The sequence below is a fragment of the Seriola aureovittata genome, chromosome 8 (assembly GCF_021018895.1).
Source record: "Seriola aureovittata isolate HTS-2021-v1 ecotype China chromosome 8, ASM2101889v1, whole genome shotgun sequence".
NCBI lineage: Eukaryota > Metazoa > Chordata > Actinopteri > Carangiformes > Carangidae > Seriola > Seriola aureovittata.
The window spans coordinates 21,147,795-21,174,473 of NC_079371.1; the positions used below are offsets into that span (position 1 = coordinate 21,147,795).

The 26,679-nt window shown below is 38.8% G+C and overlaps 1 protein-coding gene across 1 annotated transcript; it reads left to right on the forward strand.

Moving 5' to 3' along the window:
• The first annotated feature begins 705 nt into the window (after positions 1–705).
• Positions 706–26,085, forward strand: stag2b (STAG2 cohesin complex component b). The gene is made up of 34 exons (XM_056383149.1): positions 706–865; positions 2,930–3,057; positions 3,147–3,228; positions 3,406–3,549; positions 3,706–3,802; positions 3,988–4,064; positions 4,250–4,454; positions 5,451–5,602; positions 7,938–8,011; positions 8,117–8,240; positions 8,883–8,981; positions 9,167–9,246; positions 9,423–9,530; positions 9,949–10,060; positions 10,173–10,290; positions 12,468–12,571; positions 13,260–13,352; positions 13,464–13,553; positions 13,681–13,884; positions 15,229–15,299; positions 15,422–15,509; positions 15,631–15,711; positions 15,829–15,921; positions 16,391–16,565; positions 16,718–16,857; positions 17,005–17,106; positions 17,214–17,362; positions 18,722–18,850; positions 19,091–19,317; positions 20,416–20,638; positions 21,413–21,520; positions 21,626–21,752; positions 22,701–22,778; positions 24,143–26,085. Exons 2-34 carry the CDS (start codon positions 3,014–3,016, stop codon positions 24,164–24,166), a joined length of 3,822 nt encoding a protein of 1,273 aa, XP_056239124.1. The 5' UTR covers positions 706–865; positions 2,930–3,013; the 3' UTR covers positions 24,167–26,085.
• The last annotated feature ends 594 nt before the right edge of the window (positions 26,086–26,679 follow it).

The window sequence follows — 26,679 nt, forward strand, 5'->3', positions numbered from 1 at the left end:
ATGTTTATTTACTATTACATTTTGATATTTTTAACTACAACTGGATAAGTATCATGAATTTTCCTCATGACTTGTTCCAGTTTTACAGACTTTATAAAATGTTATCAGCTGGAAACATTTCTTTTTCTCAGGTGAAGTTTGATGTGACTTTTGCAAAGAGCCTGTGTAGATATTAATCCATATGCATTTAGATTTAGGGATTGATTGATTGATTGATTGATTGATTGATTGATTGATTGATTAATAGGGTGTAAGGTGGCCAAATAAAAATATCTAAGGATGAATTATATTACCTGTGTCACAAAAAGCATTCAAATTAATTTTGGTGTTAGGTTATACCTCACTCACTATCTAACATAAAACTTGAAGGAAGCGAAGGACCTATTTATGGTGTTAATGAGTTAGTATAGAAAATCTCCTGTCTCCTCCCCTTTTTAAAAATAATGGGAGTGGGATAAATTTAACTCAGTGTTCGACAGAAATAGACAGAAATAATTCAGATTTCTGGACTTAATTTTTGTTTCTCCTGTCGTTTTCCACAGAAGGTTGTAAGAGAGGACAGTGCACATAAAGCAGCAACCCTCATATGTAGTACCCATAAGTGACCACTAGATGTCAGATCATCAACGGTTTATCTAATACGGGTATTGTGGCCGCTAGGTGGTAGCTCTGCACCAGGATTTCCTCCTCCCAGGTCGTCGAAACAACAAACCGAACTACGGAGCAAGCGGGGTGAGAGAACGTCCGAAACCGCCTCTGACCGCGACTTTTAAACTCTTTTTACCGAATTGTAGTGGAATTCAGACGGAGGCTGTATAAGAATAATAAAAGTTACGATTCTAGCGGGACTACATTTCACAACAAGGTAAGTTAGCTGTAAAATGGCGGAGAGCTATCTGGAAGTTAGTTGATTTGTATTTTGCTAGCCGTCTCGCTAGCCAGGCTAGCTTTAGATGAGCCCAGAGCGCGGATGTCTGCCTGAACCAAGTCGCTTCGCTAGCTCGCGGTACATGGCTACTTCGGTTGTTAGCAAGCTAACGAACTGGATTTTTGGCACACTAGCTCAAAATATTTAGTTCGTAAGCAAAAGAATCGTTTTATTGTTTCAAGCGACTTACTTGCACTTTATATATTTGTAAACAAAGTGTTTGTTGCTTATGCAATACGGTACTGGAACTCCCGAGGCAAGATGGAGGACGCAAGGACGTGATGTTTTTTTAAGGTAACGTTAGCAGTAGCAGTTAGCATAGATAACTAGTGGGAGTTATTCTTAGCTCATTATTTGCAGTATATTAACTACAGTTAGTTGCTCCATCTTCGAGTGAGCACTGGATACGATCAATGTGAAAACAGGGGTGGGTTATTGTCCTTGGAAATATTAGTGACTAGCGTTATTGTGTATTGGCTAATATTAGCTTGCGCTAGTACAGTAGGGCTTGCGTTGTTTTGTTATTATGGTCTAACTACGATAGCGTTAGTAAACGCTGGCATGTTCCCGATATCTAACGTTAATGCGTTGTATGGGACTGTCGCCTTTCTTGTTCAGTGAATCACAGTTTGTTTGCGCTTGAGTACTGCACGCTTACTTTATCAAATTTCAACTAGCCGACGCTGGGGAAAGACGCCAAAATCCTCGGTTGCTTAGCTAGTGGCGCTAGCACCAGCAGCGCACCGGTGTCAATTTTGACAGGAACCGACCAAGAGCATAGCCGTGCCGGCGTTGTTGGAGGGAACTGAGGCGGCACTTAGTGGAGTCGTTGACTTGCAGCAATCCACACGGTTGAGTTTCTCAATTTCGTTTTTATCTAAAATCGTCTAGTCTAGCTTCGCAGTTACAAGTTTATGAGATACACTGCTCGATTTGGCGCCACTTTTTTCAGTCTACACCCATAGAATCCCGTCGTCTTGTCATGCAGTAACCCCACACTATCAAGGAAATAGGCACGTAAACAGTTTTTTAAACCAATAAATATCCCAGTTAACTTTTAACTCACAAAGTCATAACTAACCCATACATAGAGTTGATGTTGAATTGGTCTACGCTGACTGAGTGCATGATGGTGCGGGGAATTTCACGTAGATTTTTGTATACAAATAAAAAAAATTGGCTTGATAAGACCCCCATTTGACATATTTGGGCTATCATTTGCAAGATACTGTGAGGGAGAGGATCCTGTGACTGACATTAAATAGGAATTATGTCGGAGAGTTACCTTGAAAGTCTACACACTACTCATAAATGTTATTATAATGAAAGAATGACACACTTTTATGTCATCACTGCGTGTACTAGGAGTGAAAGACGCACCTATGGCATCTAGATTGGGTATATGATGGGTGGAGTTTATGTTTGCCTTTTCAAGGCACAACAGTTGTCCCTGGAGTGCTTTTATTGACTTTCCTGAATGCTACATTTGTCTTTGAATAATGGATAAAGTAAGAATCCGTATTTCAAAAGTTAGGTATACTCTTCCCTTTGATGTATATGCTATTAATTTACACATCACAACCATGCAATAGTTTCTCTGTGGCCTGCGGTATCTTGTTGATGTTGATACTGTCTTTTGATTGGCTGAGATATGAATGGGGCGGATAGGGTAGTGCCATATTTGGCCATTGAGGAAGACACTCCAATCTTCGTTGCATGACGTTGTCTGTAAACCAAGGGGAGCAGAGAAAGAGAGGGAGCCAATGGCTAGACAGCTGAGTGTGACAGGAGCATTTGTTTCCGCCCCCTGTTACCATGTGAAACCGTTTTTTTTTCCCTCTGAATGGCATCAAAGAAGCATTTGCTCACAACAGAGGATGAGATTTCTGTGAACATACACATATTTGATGTTTGCTTTTGTAACATTTATTGTTTCTGCTGTGCTGAAATGTGAAATAAATCTTCATGTGTAGCTCTGTAAATGACTCTTTCATTTTCTAGGTCACATGCAACCTCTCCTGTCTTGTATTTTCTGAAGATCTCAAGTCAGTCATAAGTTGAAGTTATCCAGAAGATGTTACAGAAATGATAGCAGCACCAGAAATACCAACAGAGTTCTCCTATACTCAGTAAGTGCATGACTCTACGCACGTGATATTTACTGTTATGGTTGAAGTTGATATGAATTTTCATTCTAATGTCTGCTTGTGTCTACCAGGGATACAGATACTCGATTCTCTTCAGATACAGACTTTTCTGAGGATCCTGATGGAAGGAGCGCAAACTCAGCTAAAGGAAAGGTATATAAAGCACAAATGGCTCTACACTTATGGCCTGCATCAGGACACATCCTGGTCATATCACAGTATTTTTTGCATTTATAGATCATTGTAACATTTATAAAATTAAGTTTGTCTTCTCGTAATCCCTGCAATGATACACATACATAGTGCTCATGCTCTTCTATGCTGTTCCAGGGTGGAAAGAAGGGGAAGAAGGCGGCAGGGGAGAAGGGCAAAGGAGGGAAGGGAGCAGGTCGGTTAAATGGCCACCACCAGGAGAATGGCATGGAAAACATGATGCTGTTTGAGGTGGTGAAGCTGGGCAGGAGTGCAATGCAGGTATGAATGGCAAGATGTGTAAGATTGCCACTTTGTAAAAAATCATAATAATAAAAAAAAAAAATGTCAGTAATTTTTTTAAAATGATGGTCTGCAATGATCTGCATTATTTATTGATTTCTTATTTTAAATGTGTCTATTACGATCTTCCCGCAGTCTGTTGTTGATGACTGGATTGAGTCTTACAAACATGATAGAGATGTTGCACTACTAGATCTCATCAATTTCTTCATCCAGTGCTCAGGATGTAAAGGTATGTATGTGTGTCCGTTTAGGTCACCCTACATTGTGACTGGCCCCTTTTATAATGTATCAAGGAAAATGTTTGATTCTGTGTGTCCTACAGAACCACACAGTCAAATGTGGTACCCTCTAGTTGGTCTTTTTGACCACTTAGAACTTAAATTGTCTTCTGTCTAACCCCTCTGTATTTATCAGGTGTGGTCAGTGGTGAAATGTTTCGCAACATGCAGAACTCTGAGATCATCCGACGAATGACAGAGGAATTTGATGAGGTAACTCAACTTTTTCCAGTATAATGATTGCCATACAAAGCTGTCATTTTAGATTAAATGTCAACTTTAGTACCTGCAAAGGACAATGGAACCAGCTAACTTTTTAGCAGGATAGAGATGGTAACTAACTGTAGTAGCATCTCATCATTACATTTACTGATTTTGTTCCCATTTGGCCTCTGTAGGACAGTGGAGACTACCCTTTAACCATAGCAGGGCCCCAGTGGAAGAAGTTCAAATCAAGCTTTTGTGAATTCATTTCGGTGCTAGTGCGCCAGTGTCAATACAGTATCATCTATGATGAGTACATGATGGACACAGTCATCTCTCTTCTCACCGGACTATCAGACTCCCAAGTCCGAGCCTTCAGACACACCTCAACACTGGCAGGTAAGATTAATTGTGTGCGTGTTGGTGTGTGAGGGGTACATTTGATTTTCAGTATTGTGCAATGTTATTATGTTTTCACAGTATAGTGTCATTGGTGAAACTAATTTTGCCTGGTCCAAAAAAAATATTTTTTTGTAGTGTTATATGTAAACGACTGAATTAATACAACCAATGATAAAGCTACTAAACTCCTATGGCACACCCACACGTGTGTCTTTTTTTTTTGCTGATTAGACTTTCTTTTAGTTTTGTTACATATGTAAGAGTAGAACTACTTCCACCTATATTGTTGGCTGTGTTATGTACACAAGGGTGCTCGGATTTCAGCAATGTAGGTAGATTTACCCACTAAAATAAAGTACCAAAGGCACCTGGTGGGGGCAGATCATGTGTTCTGTAATAGCCATAGGTATGCAGACTAGGCAGCAAATATTGTTTATGCTGCATCAACAGCACTGTACATTTTACAACAGTTTTTAATTGAGTAGATGGGTGGTGTAACTAAAAAATATTAATGTATACAGTGTTGCAAGAATGAGTCTTAAAACACGGAACTAAGTTAACATTTCTGCACATCCAGTTCCCTTGTCCCAAAGTCTATGGGTTTTTTAAAAATAGGTTTTAGGTTAGATGCCTGAAATAAGTTTTGTTCTGCAACATTAAATAAATAAATACGATTTTTTAAAAAGCTTTTACATCTTTAAAAAGGCGCTTGCGAACAAGTGGCTAAATGAGACTACAGAGGTTGGAAAGATTCCATTGGCTTTTTTTTTCAAGGTAAATTCTGGCCAGGTGATGCTAACTTCTGGGTTGGCCTACAAAAATACACCATCCCTGTAGCTCTCATTATTTGTTTTGGAAACCATTTTTGTCCTTACCTGTCAGTTTTCAACTGTAACATGTGGGCTTATGTTTTGGTGTCTGTGCTGGTCAAGACATCCAGATAACTCTTAATGTTGTAAGGTTTTTACTTGGTGTTACTTGTACTTTTAACAGCCATGAAGCTGATGACAGCCCTGGTGAATGTAGCTCTGAACCTGAGCATCAACATGGACAACACCCAGCGCCAGTATGAGGCAGAGAGGAATAAAGCGGTGCCTAAAAGGGCCAATGACAGGCTAGAGCTTCTCCTGCAGAAACGCAAAGAGGTAAGGGTGGCCACATGGCACTTTGCTGTCTTTGCTCTTACCTCTTACCTAAGCAAATGCCTTTTGCATTTAGACAATGTGCAAGTGCATTTAGACACTTGCACATTGGATGATTCAAATTGTAACTGGATTGTAGATTGTCAGTAAGTTCTGACTAGATGCAGGTGATTTTGGACAGTTCTTTTATCAGGTTCAGCAGCCAATGTAGCATGCTCCAAACTAGAGAAAAGCTTTGCCTCACTTTGGCAGAAAGTTACAACAACAGACACCATTTCTTCTTTTTTTTTTTTCTCTCAAGCAAACAGGGGTAGTAGAAAAAAAACAGTTCACTTAAGAATTGTGATTCTGTGATTCTGAATTGATTCTCAGATTTCTGAAAATTTTTTTTTTTTTTTTTAATTGATTTTTTTTGTACATCATTAAAGTTATGTTGACTCTGAAAAATGTGGAACTTGGATGTGATAGCACAGTGATGATGTACAGCATGCACACGCTAGAGTTGCTTTGTTGTTTACTTTCAAAGAAGGAAGGCCTTCGGTGAATTTTGGTTTTAATAACTTACTTAGCTGTGCAAGACGAGTGCAGTGCAGTATTTTGTAAAAACTACATATCCATCATCCGAAGACTAGAATTAGCGGAGTGGAGCTCCAAACTGCAGGTACAGCTCGCAAGCTGACCAACTAACACACACTGCAGCATTTCACAAAACCTTCAGCAAACTCTGGCTAGTGAAAAAAAAACAAAAACTCTCGCACCCAAGAGTTAGGGAAACAATTGATTTCACCGGTGCTAGTATTGCATTTGAGTGTACTTTGCTGCTGGAGACAGAGCGTAAGTAACAACGCAGTGGAGGGCTCTGCTTGTTTCTACTCCAGAACATAAAGACTAACTTCTGTTTTACAAAATATATTTAGCCAGTGATGTTGGTCGGTAAATTGCATTTTAATTTCGTTATCCTCATGCTGGCAGAAGACTGCAACATTCCTCTAAATTGATCCAAATAACATTTCAAAGAAAAAAAGCTGTTTGCTTTCAAACTTTCTCTGCTTTTTATGTTCAGCGGACAACGAGTTTAATCTAGATTGGTTTGCTTAACTACCAATTATATATTCATACTGCAATTTAGTTGACTAAGGACACAAATTAATGGTTTGGCACCGAGCGAACTAGAGTAAGCACCTGAAATGAGTGCCAGTCTCCCTGATTATTCAATCAAGGATCAATTCTTACTGAGATAATGCCAAGAATTAAAAATTAATCATAAGATTCCCAAAGATTACCACCACTAGTAAACAATGAATTAAGCAGCCTTAGCATCCACGACATCAGTTTACCTTATCATGCTGGAAAGAGTGTCTGACTATGGTTTTACAGTTATGAAGTGGAGATAGTGACTGTAAAAAAAAAAAAAAAAAAAAAGTTGGTTTAATTTATAATTCTACTGGACATCCCATGTGATGAGACATGTCACACTGGAGAATTTCCACACCTGTGTATGTTGTGGAGCATCAGCAAACTAGATCAGCTGTATCTAAAGTTTTGCTTTTCACGTCTGGTATTGAGCCTGATGACAGTATAATAGTCCTGACATTCCACATGAAGCATTCAGAACCCATCCACTCCTTTCCCTGCCAGATAAAGCGTGCACAGTGTGCATTGACTGCAGGTTTATAATTGCAGAGAGAATTAGATGTCAGCGGTCATAATCTGATTTGAAGAAAATTTTAACAATGTCCTACGCAATATCAATGTCTAATAAAAACATCACTCAGCCCTTTATGGCAGCTTTTCTTTTTGTATTCAATCATGACAAGAATCTGAGCTTGAATTTAATAAGAACTATAACTGAAATCAGAATTGATCAAATATAACCATTGTCTAACCTGCAGGCGACATCCTCCAACAGGCTGTTTTGTCCAGGCAAATCATGAAAACCACATGCACACAGCCACCTTGCCATTCAGACAAAACAAAGTTACACACATAAGTGTAAATACTTGTGAATTACTCTAGCTTGTGACCATAAATCTGTTCCATTTTTAGAACTGCAACATCTCTTTAGGTGGTGGACCCGCAGTGACTGTGTTAGGGCTGAGTGTTATTCAGCTAGCATTGTCAGTTTATTAGGTTATATAACAGCGGGTCCCACCGGGCATCCATCTGTTAGTTCACTGTGCAGCCACACCACAGCATGGTGGCATAGTTGGCTGTCACACATGTCTTGTTATGTTAACAATGCCTCTTGGTCACCTCTTACGGTAACATTCTAGTCAGTTAGGCTTTATGTTTGACCAAATAAATGTGCTCATGTGTTTTGTCTTGTCTTTCATTTCAGCTCCAAGAAAATCAGGATGAGATTGAAAACATGATGAATGCAATATTCAAAGGAGTGTTTGTTCACAGATATCGGTATGGCTTCACTTAAAGCACATCTATTGTCGAAAAATGTTGATTTCAGTACTGTCTTGGCGCTCATTCTTGTATACTGTTTAACAAAGAGTTATGTTTCAACAGTGATTCGATAGCAGAAATCAGGGCAATCTGTATAGAAGAGATTGGAGTGTGGATGAAACTCTATAGCGATGCCTTCCTCAACGACAGCTATCTGAAGTATGTGGGATGGACAATGCATGATAAGGTAAGTTAGAGAAAGGTTTCTTTAGTTCCGTTTTGTAGTGTCTTTAAAGCCCCTACACGCTCATGGTCCACAGGAGTTTTCACTTAATTTTCCTCATTAGACCTCTTCTCATGACTGTGTGGGCATACACAGACCGAGTCTGATTGACATCTCCCTCACTCTCCTGTTAGTTTTGTTGTGTCTGTTAGTGTAGGACGTCTTAAACCTTTCAGTTTTTATTATTATACAGATGTCTAATCAGCCAGTAAAAGTGAAAACACCTGTGTGGGTGTGCATGGCTGTTAAAGCCACAATCAATGACTCAATTGCAAACAATGTGAGGCCACAAAAATTCAGAACTCAGGACTGAAACCTACTGTTATTCCAGCAGTGATTGACATGTCTAATAGCCAATCAAAAATAAAAGCAGTTGAAATTTTGTTATTCATTTTTTTCCTCTGCTGTTTAAAATGAGTTTATTTCAGTTATTTTTGTGAGCACAAGAAAAACAGTTCTATATTTTGATCAGTTCACTCAAAGACCTCTTATATGTATAATGATTATATGTATAATTTACATGGATTAAAAAAATGACTGATTGCTGTTGGTCCCTGCAATAACCAATAACTGATAAATGACTGCTTTTTTAATTCCCTATTCCAGCAAGGCGAGGTACGTTTGAAGTGTCTGACAGCTCTGCAGGGTCTCTACTACAACAGAGAGCTCAATGCCAGATTGGAACTCTTCACCAGTCGCTTCAAGGTCAGCACCACCTGCTGGAAAAGTTAAACACAACAGCTCAGACTTTATTGTTTCGCACTCTTAAACAGCAACAAACACTGGGCTTCACTATGCATTCGGCATTGTACTGACATAATTTCACACACTAATCAAATTACTCCTTTTAGCCCAATAACTCATTCAGTCTGTTCTCTCTCTTTGCTCAGGACCGTATTGTCTCCATGACTCTTGATAAAGAGTATGATGTTGCTGTACAAGCAATTAAACTACTCACTCTAGTGTTGAAGTAAGTGGCTGTTTCTTTGATGTAATGATTAATTCTGTTGTTGTCCCAACTTTGAGGTTGCTTACCACATATCAGTGGGACGTAGTCTGCGTGTCAAGGGCAAGACCTTGTACATAGTTTACTTGGAACTTCATTTGTAACTTTAGTTGACTGACTCTTTGTGTTTGTCTCTGCAGTAGTACGGATGAGGTGTTGACCCCTGAGGACTGTGAGAGTGTCTATCACTTGGTCTACTCAGCACACAGGCCTGTTGCTATTGCAGCTGGAGAATTCCTCTTTAAGAAGTATGTCAGACATAAATGAAACTAAACACTGAATACTGACTAAAGCTGAAAACAGAGGTTCAGAAGCATTAATGTAGAGTCAGGCTAGGGACGGAGGAGAAAAAACAAAGGAATGGAAGTGAGAATTTGAGATTGTTAATGAGACTAAAATTGTAGCCTCAGCATCACAAAGTTTTTCTCAGGTTCATCCTGGCTATAATTCTGTAGGGAACCTACCTAACCTTCTGAAGTCTAGTTTGAAAAGTTGTTCAATGATCAGCCTCTGTTGGAAGTTGAATTATACAAGTCAGTCAGTTGTCAGCCTAGCTTATGAGTTTTAATTTTGAAAGCCCTCTGCTGTTTCTAAGAAATGTAGTCGAAAGGATTATGTGGGGGTTGCTTCTGCGTGATACCCAACTAATGATTAATATTTTCAAAGATTGTTCAGCCAACGGGAAACAGAGGAGGAAGGTGCCCCCAAGAGAAGAGGCAGACAAAGCCCCAATGCCAACCTCATTAAGACCACTGTCTTCTTCTTCCTGGAGAGTGAGGTATATTATCATATTTTCTTTGATCCTCAGACATAGGGTGTAATTTCTGTCTTTATTGGCAGTATGTAAGCAGACTGAATCATCCATCCTTTGTGTGAACATCTCTCTTTAGCTCCATGAGCATGCAGCCTACCTAGTGGACTCTCTCTGGGAATGTGGTGCAGAGCTACTGAAGGACTGGGAGTGTATGATCAGCTTACTGCTAGATGAACCATTACCAGGCGAGGAAGGTATGTCTCTGGATTCTTGCAAGTCCATATTCAACATACATTGGTATGCACAAATGTAATATAGAGTAGGGCTGAAAGTGTTGGTACCCTTACACTTCACTGAAATAATGCTCTGTTCTTCCTGTAAATGTTAACATTAAAAGTTCTTTTGTCACGCATAGCTGCATGCCATTAGTTTTCCATAGAATAAAACAAAGAAGCTGTGGAAAGAGCAACAAGAAGTGTCCAGTTGCACCATACATCGCTTTCTGAATGAAAGTGTGCTTCACTAAGATGACCCAGCAGAAACAATAAAAATCCTGACTCTAGTTTGCTAAAATGCAGTGTTGACAAGCCACAATGCATCTGCGAGAATGTCTTTTGAACAGATAAAACAAAATTAGAGCTTTTTAGTGGGTCACATCAGCTTCAGCTATAAGTTCACAGCATTTTGATTGTAACCGGTGTAGCTTTTGCAACCTTTACAGCACAGGTCACGTGATGCTACTCAGCCAATCATTGCGACTTGAGTTGGTAAATGAGCTGCGCACACACATTGCGAGACAAGACGAGAGTTGGAGAGATAAATTGGAGGGTGGTTTAGAAGAGAGAAAGAAAGGATGTGAAATGGAGTTAACAAAAAAGGGGGAAAGTAAAGCTACACTTTTTTCAAAAATTAAGCAATTTATTTTAAGATAAACAATTCTCAAAAGCTCCCTGTTATATAGTTATTACAGCCATTATTATTCTTAAAATGAGAAAAGAACATATAATTATTATAGACTTCCCCACCAAGCATTCTGCACAGTTTGTAATACTGATTGAAACTGATATACTGATATCAGTCATCAAGGATCAGCAGGAAGTAATTGAACATCAAAATTATATGCATTTTGAGTGAGTGAGTAAGGTTTATGTATTGGCACTACTGTGAATTGAAAAGGGTAAAATTAGAACAAAAATGGAAATAGTAGCTATTCATAGGTGTATCCACAAACTGAAAATATCATGAACATATCATGTAACATGAAAATTGCATGAAGTGCTCATATTGAGGGCAAGGTGCATTAAGTTAAGTTAATTCGTAGTGTTTGGCAAATCTGCCCCCTGTGAAAGATGGATTAGACTCATTTGTGTTATGGGGTTACTTTGCTGTGTCTGGCACAGGGTGTCTTGAATCTGTGCAGGGCAGGTCATGGCTCCCCCAATAGGATAATGACCCAAAACATACATCTAAAATCAGCCAAGAATGGATGAGATGAAAACATTGGACCGTTTTGAAGTGGCCTGCTATGAGTCAAAAATCTTAATCCAATTGAACATCTATGAAAAGAGCTGAAACTCGCGGTGGGGAGTAGGCACCCTCCAAACCTGAGAGAACTGGAGCAGTTTGTTCAAGAAGAGAGGGCCAAACTACCAGCTGAGAAGTGTCTTGAAGTCTCCCTGTTCAGACCTGGCATTAACATGCGTCTCGAGTGAACACTTGTGATTGGATCTCACTTCCCCACTCTATATGCAAATAAACACGTATGTGTTGTTGTTTTTAGCCACTCCGACTATGACAGATGGGTCTCTTGTCAATGTGTTTGTGAGAGAAAGCGGGGCAAAGAGGGGTTGAGGGAATCATTGTACTGCGTACAGCTCTATAATAAAATACAGTTTTAGCCATTTGAAATGGTAAAATTTTTTCAATTCTTTATGAAACTGGTAGGACTAATTAGACTGTGGCAGAGGACTTCAGTTGAGTAGGTGCTCCCAGGACACATTTGCATTCACACTGCTAAAAGAATGTGGCCACATGTGGCCCAGACCACTTCTAAATGTGGTCTGAGTGATCGGATCTCAGATCTCAAATGTGGTCTGAACAAGGCATAAGATCTACAAAAGTCACTTGATTGCAGCGATTGCCACAAAAATGCGTTTTATGAAATATCAGCTAAAGGGTTCCAATATTTTTGCCCATGACAATTTGTTAATTATTATTATAATTTAAGATAATTTGTTACATTAAAAATCAAAAGCTGTGTGTCTGTTCTATTAAATATTGAATAGATAAAAGTGGACGCCAAATAGTTTAGTCAGTTTCAAATTACTTCTGCAAAAGTTAGTTTTTCTTTTTTTTTTTTAAGTGGAAGGGTACTAACCCTTTCAGTCACATCTGTTGGTGTACCTTGATTGTTTTGTGTTTTTTTTTATAGCTCTTACAGACAGACAAGAAACGGCCTTGATAGAAATCATGCTGTGCACTGTACGTCAGGCTGCTGAATGCCACCCACCTGTTGGAAGAGGCACAGGGAAGAGGGTAAGAGTGGCTAACACACTTTGAATAGTGGTCCAAGATTGTTTAAATGATAATTCAGGTTGAACATTGATCATTGACTTAACTTTAGAGCTGGCTCAGAGCAAGCTGAACCCAAACTCAGTTGAAATATATTCTTCTAACAGCACTTACACTTAAGTTAAAAGAATTGATTGCTGTGTGTGGTTGATTGTATTTATGCATTGTATTAGAGAAATTTAGGTTATTGACTAAATTATATGGTGAATATGCTGCAGTGTTTATGAGGTATATAGAGCCTGCAAAACATTAAGGGTTGATATGTAGTGATTTTAGTGACAGTTTCATTTCTTGAAATCTGACATTACGAGGGCATTCACAATATACTAGACACTGCAAGACATTATTGTGCTGAGCTGTCACTGTTATTTCTCATTGGGTTTAACTGGACCTGGCTTTGGCCCTTAAGTGTGTACTTTAACAAAGCACTTAGGTTCAAAAGACCTGTTCTGGGATATAAATTTATCCTGAAAAACTGAGATAAATATGTCGATAATTTAAAACAAAAAAACATAGAGGTAGAAATTAATCAGAAATGGTGATGTCAAAGAATAAAGTTTACAAAAAGAAAGTAAAAGAGTAGACTTTTTGCATGCATGAATGCAAACTAGTTGTGAGAACAAAGCATGTAACTGGCTGCCTCTATGATCAGGTGATGACAGCTAAAGAGAAGAAGACTCAGCTGGATGACAGAACCAGAATGACAGAGCTCTTTGCTGTGGCTTTGCCCCCTCTACTGGCCAAGGTTTGTTACATCCACTCAATGTTTTCAACAAGCACTCCTTGATAGAGCGGTTGGCTTCAAGTGTGTATTCATCAATCAGAAAATATGATATGGTTGAATTTTGTTCTACAGTACGCTGTGGATGCAGAGAAGGTGACCAATTTGTTACAGCTGCCTCAGTTCTTTGACCTGGAAATTTATACCACAGGACGTCTGGAGAAGGTAAGACAGTTATGAGACAGCAGCAATCAAATCAGAAAGAATAAATCATTTTATTTAACATAATAAAGTTGTTTATCTTCCTCATTGATTATCACACATGATTTGTCATTCTCTCTCTCTAATCCAGCACCTGGAATCCCTTATGCGTCAGATCAGGGAAATTGTGGAGAAGCACACAGACACTGAAGTTTTGGAGGCTTGCTCCAAAACTTACCATGCCCTCTGCAATGAGGAGTTCACAATCTTTAATAGGGTGGACATTGCCCGCTCCCAGCTGCTGGATGAGTTGGTTGACAAGTTCAACAGACTACTGGAGGATTTTCTGCAAGAGGTAGGAGTAACAGAATGCAAATGTCAGCACTCCTGAGCATGCATGTTTATTCTCATTGCTCTTGTGGAAAAGTGGGCCTAATCCTCTTACACCCAACATCTGCAACGCTGAGTAGTATCACGAATTACCTTTTGTTGCCATGAGTTGTTGCATAAACCTCTGTTGTGGCTTTTTTTGTACTCCCATTGTTGCTATAAATTCAAACTTTGATTCATCTGCAAATAAGACATACTTTCAATCTTAAACTGTGATTTAGTTTCAGTAGTTGTTCATTAAGAAAGGCAGTGTACCTTCAAAGTTGTTTGGCCATATTTATTCTGAATAGTCAGACCATACCTTACAGGGATGTTTATGCCGAAAAACTAAACTAGCCTCATTCCATTTTCTTTGTTTTAGCCTCATTGCATTATAAAATTCAAAATGGCATTAGACTTTGGATTTTGGCTGTTTTCAGAGGAAGTCTTTTTCCTCTAGCAGTAGGGATGATGATGCACGGAGCATTAAATTAACTGGACCAGCATCTTGTGTCTATAAAGACCAATTATTTCTGTACATTAACAGCAAACATGCATAAATAACATACTATATATGAAACAGTTGAAAATTTTATCCAATTGTGTGTGAAGAAGCTCATATATATTTTAATTTTATCTGAAGACTGACAACTTGAATTTGTATCTGCTCTAGATCATTCAATATTTATCATATGAGAAATCATATTGATCCATAAAATTCAACTAGGGTTGGGATCATATGCTTATCTCCCAATTTGACGCTACTAAGAAGTTGTAGAACTACTACTGTTACGATTAAAAAAGTTAAATAAAGTACTGTTATAGTTAAGGTAAATACAGTTAAGTAAAATACTATTATAATGAAATGAATCAAAGCAGAACCACTGGTGCTTTTATTCTGACGCGCCAAACTCGTAAGCCCATAACTGTTAGATGACTTAGTTGTTGTGAATTTGAAGCTTCCGGTCAACAGACTGTTGGACAATAGCATTTAGCTGTTTGCATTTAGCAGAAATGAAACAGTTACTGGTCAGCGGTGCTGCTAAACATGACAAATTACTCACTGTGAGTAATAAACCCTTCAAACAAACAAACAGCTCTCTGGTTCATGCGCTGATGATAACAGGCTAACCAGCTAGCTCCCAGGCTACCTGTTGACTGCTAGCTGTTGTTGCTCTAGCTCAGTGTAAATAATAATAATGAAAAAGTTTATTCAGGAATTAGCATAGCAATTAAAAATATTTCAGTAAAATAAAAGAATAATGATACTATAGTGAATAGTTTTTTTTAATGCCTAAATTCAACACAGTGGCACAATTTCTCTTTCCAGGGTGAAGATGCTGATGAAGATGATGCATATCAGGTTTTGTCAACTCTAAAGAGGATCACAGCATTTCACAAGTATGAAATTTATACACTTCATATTCCTCTTTCACATCTCCTGTACCGTCTCCAGTTGGGACAATAATTTGCATGTGTACGTGTGTCTGAACCTGACTGAGACTGCATCAAATCTGTTGCAGTGCACATGACTTGTCGGGGTGGGACCTTTTTACCAGCAACTTCAAGCTGCTCAACACAGGCATAGAGAATGGAGACATGCCTGAGCAGGTTATTAAATTATGTTATTATATGATTGTGATGACAAATTGTCAGCTTTTGAGAATACTAATAAATATCGACCTATCTGGAACTGTTTTTTGTTTTTGTTTTTTTCTTTTCTTGTGAGCAGATAGTCATCCATTCGCTGCAGTGTACCCACTATGTGATCTTGTGGCATCTAGCCAAGTTATCTGAGGGCAGTTCCAGGAAGGTGAGGTCTCTTAAAACCAAGTTCACTGTCTCTACTGTTTCTACACTGTTTTGAGGGGAATTTGATGGGCAAAAGGAAGAGTATGTTAACTAAATATCTGACTCTGTTTTGAATCAGGATGACATGGTGACCCTGAGGAAGCAGATGAGGGCATTCTGTATGATGTGTCAGCGCTACCTCACCAATGTCAACACAGCCGTCAAAGAACAGGTGACACAGATATGAGAACAACAAATCTGCTTGTGTAGCAGTAATAATAAAATCTGCTTAAAAGCAAGGATGAAATAGATAAAATGGAGATCATTCACAATTAGGCAAGGTGGCAAAACCTTTTAACGCAGAAGAGGTGTCTTTGCTGCAATCCATTGCTGCAGCAGTATATTTCTAAGCGTCTAAGTGCTAGGAGGAATAGTGTTATCACATAATAAATTAACTTCACTGCATACTCTCTATTTGCTTTGTTCATATATGATGGAAAAGTCTTTGATACAACTTGGTGTCTCACAACTGATGTAAAAAGTCAGATTTTCACAAATTCATGAGGTGTTCTTTGTAATTATACTCATATACTTATACAATGTTTAAAACCTCATTTGGAAGCAGTGCTTTTGTATAATGCTCGTGCAAGCTGTGCTTTAACTTACTGTCCTTTTTTTTTTTTTTTTCTGTTCTCCCACAGGCATTCACCATCCTGTGTGATCTCCTGCTCATCTTCAGCCACCAGATGGTGTCCGGAGGCAGGGAACACCTGGAGCCCCTTGTCTATTCCCCGGAGGACTCGCTGCAGTCTGAACTACTCTCCTTCATCCTGAACCATGTCTTCATAGACCAGGACGATGATACAAATAGCACAGGTACAAATGCAAATGTGCAGTTCTAGAAGCTCATTTACTTTCTGCTCTGCTCCACTAGGCAAGGAGAGCAAGTAAGAGGACCATTTTTCAAATCAGCCAATGTGCATCTTATAGAACTACTTTTCTTTTTCTCTCTCTCCCTCTGTTTTCAGATGGGCAACAGGACGATGAGGCTGTTAAGATTGAAGCGCTGCACAAGAGGAGAAACCTCCTTGCTGCCTACTGTAAACTGATCATCTACTGTGTGGTAGAAATGAAAACTGGAGCTGACATCTTCAAACAGTACATGCGGGTAAGTTCAGCTTCTCTACATTTTAACCGTACAGTGTACAAAGACTTTTAACTAACAGAATATGCCATTGCACAGTTTAATGCATGATTTGTCAAAAAAACAAAACAGATATACAATTCTTTTTTTTCTTTCTTTCTTTCTTTACAGTATTACAATGATTACGGTGACATCATCAAGGAGACTATGAGTAAGACTCGGCAAATCGACAAGATTCAATGTGCCAAGACACTCATCCTTAGTCTGCAGCAGGTCAGTGTACAAACTCTCTCACTCATTAATTAATTCAGCAGTTCTGTTCATGTGTCCTGTTTTTAACAGGTTGTTGAGGTAATGTTTCCCATCTCTCTTCCTGCTAGCTGTTCAATGAAATGCTGTCTGAGCTGGGTCATGGGTTTGATCGCTCCTCCTCTGCATTCTGTGGAATCAAAGAGTTGGCCCGACGTTTTTCTCTAACCTTTGGTCTCGATCAAGTCAAAACCAGAGATGCCATCGCTATGCTGCACAAGTAAGGTTTCATTCTTCTCTTGTTACATTGCATTGCTCTTTTCACATTTTTGGCCTTGCATCTGGGAACTGCCATCTCAGACAAATTACTCTTTGAATAGTGTGTTTCCTCTGGCCATGTTTTTTTCTCCTCCGGATTTCAGAGAGGCTTAAGTGATAAAATATTGTAGTTTTTTCTATTCCCATGCACTGAAAGTATTATAGACGAAAATGTACAAAAAATGTCAGGCTCTCACACACAAAAAAGAGAAACAGTGCTATAAAAACAAAACTTCTCTGTTACATACACGATGTTAAAAAAAACAAAAAAACAATGCAAGCGCTCTTGTCTGGCAAAAATATTGGTCTGAAATTTGTAACACAAGACTACTGTCTGCCACTGCATGGTCCTGTTTTTCCCACCACTTTGTATGAACATTAACTGGTGCAGTGGAATAGTAAGAAAACATTGTTCATGCAGTCTTGACCTTTCTGGATGATACATGTTGTTTCTTTTTAGCTGTGATGGAGAGTTAGTGTATAAAATCACACAATCCTTCACATTTGTAATCACCCCATTCATCACAGTGGCTTTGTTTCTCTCATGTGAATTATTAAATTATATTATCAGTCAGTTTCCAAGAAAGCTAGTACATGCACATTTGCTATGTTTGCTTGGGTATCCCCTACACTTGTGCAACATATGGACATACTTTATAATAGAATATGCTGGGTGTGTGTTGGGAATTTGAGTAATGAAACGGAGGCTGAAAAATCTGCTTAGTTTCCATCTAGTATTTTTTTTTTTTTTTTTTTAACCTTTATTTAACCAGGTAAGTACCATTTAGGTTTAAAACCTCTTTTTCAAGGGAGACCTTGCCGATATAGCATTAGATTATAGCACAATTTAACATGAGTACTGGGTGTAGTAAAGCGGAAAAGACCAAATGTCTTACCACAGTGACATAGAGTATGTCCATAAGAGTGTCAGAGCTACAGAGGCCTCTGCAAAAAGGCTTAAATCCCAAGCGTTCATGTAGAAGCAAAAAAATAATTAAAATCCATTATCTTCCATCAGTTTTAGTGCTGGTGCACTTTAAGACTTGGGACTTGTTCAATTTAGAAGAATTCAGTGTAACTTGACATGTTCAAACATTTTCATCATCAACATCAAGTATTGAAGAAGGTTCTATTATTAGAATCGCAATATCCCTAGTTGTACTACAGGACAATATATCTTTCATAAAAAGCTTTGTGATGTCTTAGACTTTAAATTTTCATGACATAGTTTGGATCAACTATTTTTTGGGTTTAATGTCCATGAAACCATTTATTTTCCTCTGCTCACTGGTTATTGTTCCTCTGTGTCTGCAACTCTCAGGGATGGTATCGAGTTTGCGTTTAAGGATCCTAGTCCCCAGGGAGAAGGAGGCCCTCCCCTCAACCTGGCGTTCTTAGACATCCTCAGCGAGTTCTCCTCCAAGCTTATGAGACAAGACAAGAGGACTGTGTAAGTTTTTTTTTTTTTTTCTGCTTAGCTGACAGGTGGGAGGCCTCAGAGTGTCAGTGCAACAGGTGTTTGTGACAACTGGTGCAACTGGTGTTTCTGATGTATGTGGGTTTGCTCTGAGGCTTTTTTTTACCCTCCAGTTGGAATGTGCACCTGGTTTTGTGTGTAAAGTTTGTTCTCTCCATGCATGGATGCATGGTTTTGTTCATCTTGTCTATGTGACCTCCTGCTTCTCCCCAGCCACATGTACCTGGAGCGCTTCATGACGTTCCAGATGGCACTGCAGCGGGAAGACTGCTGGCTCCCCCTCATCTCCTACAGGAATTCCCTGCAGGCTGGTGGTGATGACGATACCATGTCAGTGATGAGTGGCTACTCCAGCAGAGGCTCCTCCATTCGCTCCAAGAAGACCAAGCCTCCCACTGCTGCAGCTGGAACTTCAGCAGCCAAGAGGAAGCTGCCAGAAGGTATAGCACGCTTGGGAATCAACAAAATCATTAATAATGTTTAATATCTGGGTTAATAGTGCTTTCTTTGCTTTTTTCATTTCCAAGGAAAAACGGACATTAACTTCATTTTAGATAGCGGTGACAACTCCCATTTTTTTTTAAAGCTTTAAAATTGGACATCAGCAGTTTCCTGTTGTTAACAATAAACATCCATCAGTTCAACTCCTCAGCGACCACCAATGCACAAACACACTGAGAACTGGTCTTCATGAGAATCACATACATTATAACCCAACCCAACCATGATATTACAAAAGCAGAGACAGAGCCGAGATTAACCCAAATGCGTTTCTACTGGCCTGGCTCAGCCAGTGGAGCTGATGGGTGAGGAGATTAAACAGCAGATGGTAGGAGAGAGAGAAAAGAGTCAGACTGCTCCTTACCAATCACAGTGTCACTTAAATCTGTGTCCATGTATTTGCTGAAGACTTTTTCATGACGAATGAATTCTCTAGAATATTAAACATTAGAGCTTTCATAGCATTCAAAGTGCTATGGATTTTTGAGTACAATTCAGTGTTTGGTGGAGGAAAAAGCAGTGAGCAGGGCTGACGGTATAGTACAGTCAAAATCAAATTGTTTGAAATATCACAGACACTTCAGCGTTTGTAGTTGCGATCCCCTTTGTTGTTATCTTTGGTTTGGATTTCACTGATTATTTCTGGCGTCTCCTCTTTAACCATGAATTGCAAATTCCCTCTGGTGTGAAAGGGCAAACCTCTGGATGCAATGAGTGGATGGCATTTTGCAACCAAAACTGTATTCTGCATCAGTTGAGAATACACTAAATTTGAGTCTGGAAATACTATACCAATGTTCTGACATCTCTTTAGAAGTCTTCATAAAAACCCCTGCCTCAGTCTCAAGATACATTTTCTTGTTTTGCTATAGTACCCAATAGCAGTCCTGCATTTGCTCACAGTTATGTTTTGAAACTCAACATTGTTAATAGTTGAGGGCCTTTGGAGGGAACTTGGCCCTTAAAACAAGTATAACAAAACAATAATGTGCACGGTTGTTGTGAGTTTGTTTAACACTTCTGCCCTTCCCCTCCAGAGGAGAGCAGCAGCAGCAGCGAGGTGTGGCAGCAGACCATGCAGACCCCAGTCATGATGCCGTCCCCTCACCTCACCTCAACTGCCATGCGGGACCCTAAGAGGGGCCGTGATGACAGCTACATGGGGGTCTACCCCCTTCCTCATGACCAGCAACAGCCCCACCAACACCCACAGCACCATCAACAGACGCCTCAGCACCACCAGACACCCATGGATTACAAGTAAGTATGCTTCACTGTTGCATTGCAGAGGTGCAACGATGCAGTCAGTTCACAGTTCGATACAATACATGTTGCAGGGGTAGCTGCTCAATGCATACAAGATATTTATTTATCAATGTGGAATATTTATTCATTCTTTCTTGGTCAGAACATTTAAAAAATGTTTTTAACTTCCATTTTTGGGGGCATGATTTATTTGGATATTTCAGTTAATCTTTCAGCTCCACTGTGAACACCGTCAAGCTTTTATATCATTGAATATTCTGCCAAGGCATATTCTCACTCACTAAATTTCACAGTCCAGCATTAACTTTTCTACTCCTCATTTGTTGTGTTGGCCCAGCATTTTCAAAACTCTTTGATGGCCATTTACTTTTAATTAATTATCTGTTATTTTTCAACGCGTCCTTCCACAAGATTTTATAAATACGACTTGGCTTGTATCCAGGCTCATTGCTCAGTTCCATACATCACCTATTCTCTGAGAATGGGATCAGAGGACTGGAACATGAGCCAGAATACATTAGGACAGGGTTCACTGTAATTTCCCATTTGTGTTTTATTAATTTGGAGGGCAAATGGTAGCAAAATGCTTGTACTTAACAGCCTGCCAAGTGTTGGCCCTTCTGGGACAGTGACTGACTAGTTTATTTATCCAACCTGACTTTTCATAGGCACCAGGCCAGTGGCCATCTATATAGTTCTAACTGACATCCTTGTGGTATCGCCAGTTAAATCACCAAACAACATGGCTAATTACTCCTGTGCGTTTAGTTCCCAGGTGACGTGGATGCTGGCTCAGAGACAGCAAGAAGAGGCACGCCAGCAGCAGGAAAGAGCCATGAACTACGCCAAGCTCAGAACCAACCTGCAGCATGCTATGTAAGACAAACTCACCTACGCACAGATGTGCTTGTGAAAATCTCATTAAAAGCATAATTCCATACTTACATAATGGCTTTTTTTTTTTTTTCTTCTTTTTTGCAGTCGTCGCGGCACTGGGCTTATGGAAGAAGACGAAGAGCCGATTGTGGAGGACGTGATGATGTCATCTGAGGGCCGTATGGATGACCTCAATGAAGGCATGGACTTTGACACCATGGACATTGATCTGGTGAGATACACATTTAATTCTTTGATGTTTATTTCTGACTAGCACATTTAAATCTCAGGGATTCCCACCAATCAAGTTAGTTGGTGTACCCCCTTTCACAGTTCCATCAGTGTGATTTTAATTACAACTTAACTAAATAAGCTATAGTTCTCATAACTATTACCATATCCTGATTTAATACAAAAAACATACATATATATATATAAATGTCCTGGTTTCACATGAATACTCTTTCTGTATTGGGGCAGATCAGTCAGTTATTTTAAGAAAAGACTGATTTGTTTAGCATGCAACAGTTAATAACGAGAATCTTAAATGTAACTTCAAAAGAGCAAAGAAGACAAAAGAAATCATCAAAAAGAATTGTGGCCGGGGGGGGAGGATATATCTGCTCTTTGGGTTTTAAAAATATGATGAAACATACTCTGTCGACAGGGCCCTGCAACTGTTGGTACAACACGAGGCAACATGACAAATTTATTTGACCATTTTACACCAACGCCACAGAACCATGTATGATGAGTGTAAAGCCAGAACTAAATTTTATCCAAGACAAATGTCTATTTTGGATGCTTCCTCTGGTGCTGGACTCTGTAAGACAGGCTCCAAATGTCATGTTGAATCAACCAGAAAATTGAACAACTGCCCTAGTTCCTCTAAATTCACTCAATTTGTTGCATGTGTGATACATTTTTTTCCAAATTGAGCTACAGGAGTTCAATGCTGCAAATATCTGCTGAAATTATGCATTTTCTTTTTTTAATTATTCTAATTCATATCGCAAAACTTGATGTCAACAGTTTGTTTATTTTCTCAGTACAGTTCAACTCTAATTTTTAGTATGAGCAAAGATTGTTTAAACATTCATTGGTTGTCTGCCAAAGCAGCTGTTAGAGCAAGAAACATTATTGGAGTATCTGTTCTGAGTGCCTCTTCTTTCTCTTCCAGCCACCCTCTAAGAACCGTCGTGAGAGGTCTGAGCTTAAGCCAGACTATTTTGACCCTGCTTCTATCATGGATGAATCGGTAAGGAGCATCTCCACTGAATCATTGAGATATGTTTAACCTTGTACATCACCTCCATTCCAAATTCAGTTTTCCTCTTAAACTACTGTTATCTGGAGCACTACAAACAAATACCAGCATACTTATGGAGACTCCAGGTGTGTTTGCTTCATGGCCTGCTGGAGAAGCTTGTGAGGCACAGTGAGAGTAGACGCAACCTGTGATTCCCTTCAAAGAAAGTAAACACTAAAATTAGTGTAACTCTATGGAAGTAATTTGAAAATAGATGGCTTACAACCAGTCGCATTACATGGACCTCTTGCAAGTGTGTTGTATTTGGGGCACTGAATGAGACATCAAAACATTTAGACAAGTTCAGCACACCAGGTTGAACGCACAGCAGCCAAATGCAACATTTCTTATTGGTTGCAAGGCTGCTATTTTTGCCTGTATAAACACGCCAAATTTTACTTATGCCAGAGTTTACTGCCAGCCTTAAAATCTTGTTTCAATGTGTCCCAACCTTAAGAAACCCTGAGGATATGCCTTGAAATGCAGGATTCTTCAGACACTGTCTCACTGTCTAGAGCACTGTGTGGCAGTTTTGTGTCAACTTTAAATCATTTAATTGTCATAAAAATATCAAAAGAGAAGACACTTAACTACTTGTTCCGTTAACCTTTTTCCAAGCTAAGATACAATGCAGCAGTTGCTCAGCTTATGACACTACCGACTGCACCCCAGCTCAGAACAAGTCTGGTTCAGGGCCATTTTTTCCACTCTGAATTACTTTTCCACAAAGTTAAAAATTGATGTGGCTGTAGATAAGATTATATTTTGTAACAGCAGACAGAAAGTCAAATCCACTCAATGCAGCACGATGTCAGAAATGTTGAAAACAGACAGCAATTGTCATAGTACATTTTTGCTGTGAGCTGGCTTTAGTCAAAGCCTTGTTACATTGTCACTTTCAGTTCCAGCATCTTATGTTGTCTGATTTTAGACAATCAGACAAAGTACTTTTTTGGCCTGTATTTTAATATTAAATTGTCGGGTAGATCACTTCCTCCATATGACACCCTGGCAGCAACTGCTGTAATGATGTAACCACTCATGTTAGGAGATCCAACCAGTTTTGCTTTAGCCAAATATGACCTTATAACTTCACCTCATTACCAAAACACTTTATACTTTGGTTTGTATCAGACTTGCATCACAATTCTTGTACATTTTCATACTGTACATGAGCAAGAGACAGGGTCATTTTAATTTTTTTTTTTGTTTTTCAATATCAGAATCTCATGTACTGATCAATTTCTTTCATATAAAATGTGTGTGTTTGTCTTAATAATTGTTATTAAAGCATGTTTTTTTGTTTCCTCTAGGTTCTTGGGGTGTCCATGTTTTAAGCTAATATCCAGATGATTTTGACGCTGGGATAACAGAAGAGGCGCTTTGTATTTAAAGAGAATTTTAGATGCGAAAACAGAAGCGTTTTCTCTAAGAAAAAGCAAAAACAAGACAAAAAAAAATTCTGGCTTGTACTCCACGTGGACCAATGACAACCCACACTCAGTGTTGCTTGCTCAGAGAGGACTTTGTTTCAAATATTTACTTTTATAATCTTGGGTAAGCTCTTCCTGTTCAGAAATAGTGTAACAGGCCACTTCCAAACCTATTAGAAATGAGACATGTCTGAAGAAAAATCCATAATAGCTTTTTTTTTTTTTTTTTTTTTTTTTCCTTTCTTTACTTTTTTCTTTTCTTTTTTTTCTTTTTTTAAACGGGGATGAATTGGTGTGTTTAACTTAAGAAACATTTTTTTGTTTATGTCTAACCCTTTTTACAATTGTAGTAAGTTACCAGGTGTGAAGTAGTAATTTATAAACAGACTGTAGTAGCTTGCTTGTACTGTGTTAGCCAAGTGGATGGAGGTCTTTATGTTTCTGTGCTCTTTCTTTTTTTTCCTCCCTCTATCTCTTAAGTTTCTTTTCCCTGTTGTTGGGCCTGAGTTGAGGTCCTGATAAACCACTGGTGGTTAAGATGGTGAGACGTCACATAGAATCAGTCAGGATCTCTTTATGCTGTGAAGATTCCCAGAGTCCACTGAATGCTCCACACTGTTAAGCAGTAAATCCTAGAGCTTACCCCAAGATCTGGACCACTCCTTAACCACCATCTACTAGGGAAACGTGTCCCCCCGACAATGAGCAGAGTTTAATCCCAGTAGTGCCACTGTGTGGGCTCTGGAATGAAGAAGCTCAGTCAAAGAAAATCACAGCAAACTCCAGCAGCATAATGTTGAAATGGGTATCTCTACATTTTAAATAAAAGTTATATATGAATCGGTGCTGATTTTATATATGTGCTTTTGGTTTTCTTATTTTCAACTTTTCAACCTTCAGTCACAAAGTTTGAGAAATGTGTAAGTAAAACTTAAAAAATGAAAGCATGTGAAGCCATGCATCAAGGAAGATTTTTAAATTTGTATTTTTATGTTTTTTTCTCTTTTTTTTTTTTTCTTTTTTTTTTCTTTTTGTCTTGATAATGTCTTCGGGTTTCTACCTTTTTTCCTACATGTAAATTAGTTTGGATAAAACTAATGAAAAGACTTGTGAAATTCAGCTTTAAGGTTTTCTCAACATGAAAAGTCCTGTCACAAAATACTTAAAGATTTCAAATGTTAAAAGTGAAAGGTAGTCATTCAGACAATACTGAAGATGAAAGTTATTCAGCAGCGCTGTGGCAGCTAGACAAAGCTTAGATTTTGACATATATTTGTCACACACAAGTTTTAATGAAATGTTTTGTCTACTGAGGTTTTTATTTTGTAGTCATTCCATGCTTAAGCCTTAAACATGCTTGTGAAGGTCACCTTCTCTCACAGTAATCTTCCATGTCAGAGGATCAGTCATGTTTAAAGGTGGATAATTGGCTTCTTAGAACATGAAACATGAGGTGGTCAGATGTAATGTGATAAAGTAGATGAACAGCCTATATGTGTTTTGCCTAATTATTTTATGTAAGTAAAAAAGAAAATTCTTTTAAGGAAAAAGTACTGTTTATTGTTTGTTACTTACCACTACATTGGTATAAATTCTTATTAGATCATGTGTATATATACAAAATTTAATTTCTTTCCTTCCTTCCTTTTGGCCATGTCTGTGTTTTGTTTTTTTTGTTTTTTTTTTTGTTTTTCATTTTTTTCATGCACTCTTGCCTACACTCTAAGTTGTTGTCTATTATCCCATCCTCCTTCAGTCACTCTGTTTTCTGATTTGTACTTGTCTGGAGACAGTAACTTTTGAATAAAAATCAACACATTTCACCTGTGGTACTTTTTACTGACCACACTGTGATTAATACTGGTGTTACACACGTCCAGGCTGCACAGTACACCTGTAGTCTTTCTCCTTTGCAGATTTATGCCATTTGTGGTAAAATATAGTCAGTTGTCATGATATTCACTTAAGATGTATTCACTTTAACAGCACAAGGGGGCAGTATAGTCCACAGCGGATACCTAATTTCCCCACAATGGCAGTGCTATTACTCTGTATGGTGTCATGCTGTGTAATATATGTATCTTTTTCACTGTGCTGAAAAGGCTATGAATATGTATTCTCGGGCCTCTGTATCTTCAATGCACATATCTCACTGTATGCGACAGCTTTTACATTTGTGTTGACTATCAAAAGAGCCCATTGTGGCGAGAGTAATGTCTTGTTCTGTGGAGACGAAGCATGCCATAGTTGCTGTAATGATAAAAGTGAGGAAGCGGAGGAAGGGATGAAAGCATCACAGACTTCTGTGTTAAGTGCATGATTAATAAAGAGGAGCTCAGATCAATGCGGTCCTATCAGAATAGGACCTAGCAGAGAGCTCCCCTTCATGTCCAGCCTGTGATACATGAAGAGACTCA